The following is a 6,623-nucleotide window of genomic DNA, read 5'->3' as shown; positions in this document are numbered from 1 at the left end:
CTTCACAGATGCATTCAAAATGGGCACCTTATGGAAATGCATTTGCGTCGAACATAGATCACGGACAATGGACGGCTGAGAAGTGTGCACTATGCTTTATTGCTGAGTGAGAGACCTACGTGACTTCATATTGGACGCCTTGTCGAATTAAATTCTTAATATTATTAAAAATGCGATAGTAACTTCGTCTGACTGTTTCCTGTTCATAGTTAAGCCACAGAACCGATTTAGATTTGATTTGAAACCCAAAAGTAAACATACGAAATTCATTTCATATTATTTTGATACTACATTAATGCGAAGTAATCCGATAAGACTTAAAATTCTTTAAAAATGTCTCGCAAAAACATTTTAATTACAAAGCTTAAAGCCGAGAGCTTTCTAGCCGTTGTGTTCAGGAGCTGAAACTCATTTCGACATTTCTTTTTAAAATACGCGTGTATTTTTACTTTTAATAAAATTATGTTAATAACAAGATTTTATACAAGAGTTTTACCATATACACTGTAAATTAAATGTCATGAATAAGAGTTGTAGCAAGTCCGGATTAAAAAATGTATGTGGCGAGTCCTCCGTGTACTTTGACAAAAATATCTTTACAAGTCTTGAAAACTGAAGGTAGTAATAAAATAGAAGGTTCTGAGGCGTCTAAACTAAATTAAGTAAGACTCATTAAATAAGGGCTAAAAGACTGACGGTCTTATTCATAATCATTTTTCACATTTTATCAAATGCTTATTAGAGGTTTATAAAACGTTTGATAAAAATTGTTATTCATAATCGTCATTTAGCGCTAAAATCCTCTTATAACTGTGTGATAAGTTATCGAGAGCTCGGGCCTTGTTTAAAGCTCTAATAAACCTATTTTAACCTAACTTTTATAAATGTCATTTCATATGAATGTCACTTCGTTGGTTTATTTATTCAAAATATCCTTGCTGTGATCCTTGCTTGTGAAAATGAATGCTATAAATGCAATTGTGCATTTAGCCAATAATGCCGACCCAGCGCGACGTAGAAAGCTCTACCGCCAACGAAGCAACCCATTCGATTTGCGGGACCTAAATTTTAAAATAAAATATAGGTTCAATAAGGACACAGTGCGCACCATCATAGATTTGGTGGAAGATGATCTGGTTCAGAGCGCTAGAGGTGGTGGCACGTGTCCTGAACTGCAAGTTTTAGTGGCCATAAGATGTTGGGGACGTCGTGAGGTAAGCACAAAAAAGTGTTTTATTTTATCCCTTTGTCGTGGCTGCTATAATTATTTTCATACATTTTCAGGTACAAGATGATGCTGGTGACCTCCATGGCCTAAGTCAGCCGACAGTGAGCCGGATATGCGCCAGAGTCGCGCATGCAATCGCGAATAAGGCAAATTCCTTCATCAAAATGCCTATCACTATAGGAGAGCAGGAAAGAATTAGTGCCAAATTTAGAGCAATTAAAAATTTTCCTGGGGTGATAGGAGCCATAGATTGCACCCACATTAAAATTAAAAAAACCGGAGGTGACATGGCCCAGTACTATATTAATAGAAAAGGCTATTATTCCCTGAATGTTCAGGTAAAATATATTTTGATTTTATACAGTTTACAACAGAGAAAGATTTGTTTTAATAATGTCTATAATTTTTACTTTGTATGATCTAAATTTTAGCAACATTCAACACTATATTATTGGATGGATTACCTACAGGATACTGTTTTTTTTATTTTAGGTTGTCTGTGATGCTGACCTCAAAATAATGGATATAGTGGCTAGATGGCGAGGCAGTACACATGACAGTCGAATTTTTATGGAGAGCAATATAAAACAACGATTTGAGGATAGGCAGTTTAGAGGACGCCTTATTGGCGATTCGGGCTACCCTCTTCTGCCATATCTATTTACACCTATTTTAAGGCCTAGTCGTCCAGAAGAAGAAGCATACAATAATGCTCACATCTCAACTAGGAACACTGTTGAAAGGTGTTTTGGGGTGTGGAAGCAGCGGTTCCAATGCCTACTCCATGGCTTACCAGTAAGCCTCCAAAATGGAAAAGCTGTGATCATAGCATTGGCTGTATTACATAATATAGCCATTGATATGAATGACACATTGTTAGGTAAATGTTATCAATTTGACTGTACATAAGGAATACAAATCTTTATGACAAAATGTTGACAAATTCATAATATTTTTCAGAACAACATATGGAGCAGGTCCCTGTAACTCCGCAACTTTCGACGGAGAACAGTGTTCACGACAACCGACCTTCATTGTTGAGGCGTAGGTCGCAGTTGATACTACAAAATTTTATAAATCAACATTTTTGAATGGTACTAAAATACATTTTGATAAATTCCAACGATTTACTTTTATGTAATGTCATTTGAGTTCATGAAAATGTTGTATTTTAATTTTTCAGATACTGTTCCTGGCATCTTAATGAAAATAAAAAGAATATTTGATTGAAAAATACCTGTATTTCAATTTTCAGTCCAATTTGTTACTATCACAAAAACAAAACCTGTAGTTCTCTTTAAAAAAGCAATTATTCTGCAAAAATTCAAAACAAATTACTTTATATCACTAATTTAAGTACAATTAGTTTCAACAAACTTACTTATTAAAAATCACAGTTCAATTCTTTAAAACAAAGAAATTGCTTAAGTATAAACGTTTCTATTCGGAGGTTATCAACCTTCTACATTTAAAACAAAATAACCATAATTTACACTATTATTATAAAGGCGAATGTTTGTGACTAGGCATATGTGTATTTACTTTATATCACTAATTTAAGTACAATTATTAAACTTACTTACTAAAAATCACAGTTCAATTCTTATAAACAAATAAATTGCTAAAACAGATAGATTATATAGTCTCGAATAACATATAGGCTTCTTTTTATCCTGGAAAAATGCACAGATCCTGTAGGTTACAGAAATAGTAGTCTACGCAGGCGGAGTCGTGGGCAACAGCTAGTTAATAGTAATCTCAAACTCTTATTAAGTTATGACTAGTAAACATATTCATAGCCGTCTAAATATATTGCAGAAACACAATCAAAATGCGGATTGGAACTGCATAAAATACAAATTAAAAACAAACAGAAGTAAGGGAGGAACTAACTTATTATTTAGAATCTGTTAGTACTTGAAAAACTTTAACATCAAAAGACTTATTATTCTTTATTAATGTGAGTGTAATATTTAAGTTTTTCCTGTAATAATTGATGCTCAAGATCCAAGTTTCTCCCTTTCTTCCGTTCGTTTTCCATTTGAACTTCATGCAGTTCAATCCGGCATTTTGATTCTGTTTCTGCAATTTCGGAAATCCTAACTTTGCTTAAATCAATTAAGCCTTCTTTGTTTAACAGTTTCCTTTTTTTTTTGATTGCTGGTGCTTTAAAATTAGGTTTTGCTTTATTTTCTTTTGCCTCTACTTTTTTATTTTCTTTATCTTCCAATATGCCTCTAGTAGTACAAGCATGTGTATCTTCTATTTCTTCATCAAGTACCACCAATTCATATTGGATTTCTTCATTATTTATCAATTCCTGATCTTGCGTATTTTGAGTTGATTCCTCCTCTTGAATGTTAATTAATTCACTTTTATTTGAGTCCGAGTCAAATCTGTTAACATCGACTACAAATTCATTGGGCAACCAAGATGCTATATCATCAGCCCTATCGTCAGGCACTGATAATGGTGGACCACCGCCAGTTTTAATTTGAGCCTGCCTAGCAATGGTCTTGTCTTTCTTCGCACTGATTTTTATGAGGCTCCATTGCGATTTTAACTGGGTAATGGAGCGGTTCATACCAGCGCACATTGAATTAAACCTGAAAAAGAAATGACAGGATTTTGAATTACAGGTAAAGGCAAAATTTTATATTGAAGGCAGAAATCAAAAGATGTACCAACGTTGTTTGTAAATCAGCCCAAGCCGCAACCTTCCGTTTATTCGTGTTAGTGTCTGTATTTTTATTTTCGATTGCATTTACTCTTTCTTTCACCAACTCTTTCAGCAAATACTGAAAAGCAAACACTAGGCGTCAAACATAAATAAAACCATGCTACAAAAATTAGTAGGCACTTTATCAGGCTAAAAATAAGTACTACCTTATCTTCCTCCAACCAGTTTTCTGATCGTTGCCTTTTAGGCGGTCTGTTCTCCTTCGTCATGGACATAATTAGTATCCGATGTAACTAGCCGGGTCGTCGTAAGAGCTTATTGCAGAGTACAGGGTAAGAGGTACAGAATCCAGAACATACAATCCCAAGTTTTATAAAAGTTTGATAAAACTTGGGAGTTGATCGAAAAAACCGAAAACTTTATTAAATTTTCGTGCCAAATGTCAATGTCAGTAAGTAAAACGTCACAGCTGCCAATTTTTTGTTTTTTTTTTCTGCGATTTGTCTATGATTTTACATGGTCCATCAAGTTAAATCACCAAAAAAGCTGTTTTCGTTCATTCTTTTTGTATAGTCTGTGGAAAGAAAATATTAAACTCTGTTTTAGTTATCAAAGGTTTATAAACGATTATGAATAACGTTTTTTATCAGAGGTTTATAAGAGTGTTTTAAGCCTATCAAACGTTTTAGCTAATGTAGGTTTTAAACCTATATTAGCATTTTATTATGAATAAGACCGTGACGGTCTTATTCATAATCATTTTTCACATTTTATCAAATGCTTATTAGAGGTTTAAAAAACGTTTGATAAAAATTGTTATTCATAATCGTCATTTAGCGCTAAAATCCTCTTATAACTGTGTGATAAGTTATCGAGAGCTCGGGCCTTGTTTAAAGCTCTAATAAACCTATTTTAACCTAACTTTTATAAATGTCATTTCATATGAATGTCACTTCGTTGGTTTATTTATTCAAAATATCCTTGCTGTGATCCTTGCTTGTGAAAATGAATGCTATAAATGCAATTGTGCATTTAGCCAATAATGCCGACCCAGCGCGACGTAGAAAGCTCTACCGCCAACGAAGCAACCCATTCGATTTGCGGGACCTAAATTTTAAAATAAAATATAGGTTCAATAAGGACACAGTGCGCACCATCATAGATTTGGTGGAAGATGATCTGGTTCAGAGCGCTAGAGGTGGTGGCACGTGTCCTGAACTGCAAGTTTTAGTGGCCATAAGATGTTGGGGACGTCGTGAGGTAAGCACAAAAAAGTGTTTTATTTTATCCCTTTGTCGTGGCTGCTATAATTATTTTCATACATTTTCAGGTACAAGATGATGCTGGTGACCTCCATGGCCTAAGTCAGCCGACAGTGAGCCGGATATGCGCCAGAGTCGCGCATGCAATCGCGAATAAGGCAAATTCCTTCATCAAAATGCCTATCACTATAGGAGAGCAGGAAAGAATTAGTGCCAAATTTAGAGCAATTAAAAATTTTCCTGGGGTGATAGGAGCCATAGATTGCACCCACATTAAAATTAAAAAAACCGGAGGTGACATGGCCCAGTACTATATTAATAGAAAAGGCTATTATTCCCTGAATGTTCAGGTAAAATATATTTTGATTTTATACAGTTTACAACAGAGAAAGATTTGTTTTAATAATGTCTATAATTTTTACTTTGTATGATCTAAATTTTAGCAACATTCAACACTATATTATTGGATGGATTACCTACAGGATACTGTTTTTTTTATTTTAGGTTGTCTGTGATGCTGACCTCAAAATAATGGATATAGTGGCTAGATGGCGAGGCAGTACACATGACAGTCGAATTTTTATGGAGAGCAATATAAAACAACGATTTGAGGATAGGCAGTTTAGAGGACGCCTTATTGGCGATTCGGGCTACCCTCTTCTGCCATATCTATTTACACCTATTTTAAGGCCTAGTCGTCCAGAAGAAGAAGCATACAATAATGCTCACATCTCAACTAGGAACACTGTTGAAAGGTGTTTTGGGGTGTGGAAGCAGCGGTTCCAATGCCTACTCCATGGCTTACCAGTAAGCCTCCAAAATGGAAAAGCTGTGATCATAGCATTGGCTGTATTACATAATATAGCCATTGATATGAATGACACATTGTTAGGTAAATGTTATCAATTTGACTGTACATAAGGAATACAAATCTTTATGACAAAATGTTGACAAATTCATAATATTTTTCAGAACAACATATGGAGCAGGTCCCTGTAACTCCGCAACTTTCGACGGAGAACAGTGTTCACGACAACCGACCTTCATTGTTGAGGCGTAGGTCGCAGTTGATACTACAAAATTTTATAAATCAACATTTTTGAATGGTACTAAAATACATTTTGATAAATTCCAACGATTTACTTTTATGTAATGTCATTTGAGTTCATGAAAATGTTGTATTTTAATTTTTCAGATACTGTTCCTGGCATCTTAATGAAAATAAAAAGAATATTTGATTGAAAAATACCTGTATTTCAATTTTCAGTCCAATTTGTTACTATCACAAAAACAAAACCTGTAGTTCTCTTTAAAAAAGCAATTATTCTGCAAAAATTCAAAACAAATTACTTTATATCACTAATTTAAGTACAATTAGTTTCAACAAACTTACTTATTAAAAATCACAGTTCAATTCTTTAAAACAAAGAAATTGCTTAAGTATAAACGTTTC

The 6,623-nt window shown here is 34.1% G+C and overlaps 2 protein-coding genes across 2 annotated transcripts; both read left to right on the top strand.

The window, feature by feature from the left end:
• The first annotated feature begins 737 nt into the window (after positions 1–737).
• LOC135074105 (putative nuclease HARBI1) lies at positions 738–2,444 on the top strand. Its single transcript, XM_063968414.1, has 5 exons — positions 738–1,214; positions 1,285–1,566; positions 1,721–2,108; positions 2,189–2,322; positions 2,412–2,444. The coding sequence occupies exons 1-4, from the start codon at positions 960–962 to the stop codon at positions 2,317–2,319; spliced, it is 1,056 nt and encodes a 351-aa protein (XP_063824484.1). The 5' UTR covers positions 738–959; the 3' UTR covers positions 2,320–2,322; positions 2,412–2,444.
• A 2,315-nt stretch (positions 2,445–4,759) lies between these two features.
• Positions 4,760–6,398, top strand: LOC135074104 (putative nuclease HARBI1). The gene is made up of 5 exons (XM_063968413.1): positions 4,760–5,168; positions 5,239–5,520; positions 5,675–6,062; positions 6,143–6,276; positions 6,366–6,398. Exons 1-4 carry the CDS (start codon positions 4,914–4,916, stop codon positions 6,271–6,273), a joined length of 1,056 nt encoding a protein of 351 aa, XP_063824483.1. The 5' UTR covers positions 4,760–4,913; the 3' UTR covers positions 6,274–6,276; positions 6,366–6,398.
• The last annotated feature ends 225 nt before the right edge of the window (positions 6,399–6,623 follow it).

This window comes from Ostrinia nubilalis, chromosome 8 (genome assembly GCF_963855985.1).
Source record: "Ostrinia nubilalis chromosome 8, ilOstNubi1.1, whole genome shotgun sequence".
In the NCBI taxonomy this organism is placed as follows: domain Eukaryota; kingdom Metazoa; phylum Arthropoda; class Insecta; order Lepidoptera; family Crambidae; genus Ostrinia; species Ostrinia nubilalis.
This window is presented reverse-complemented; position numbering and strand designations above follow the sequence as displayed.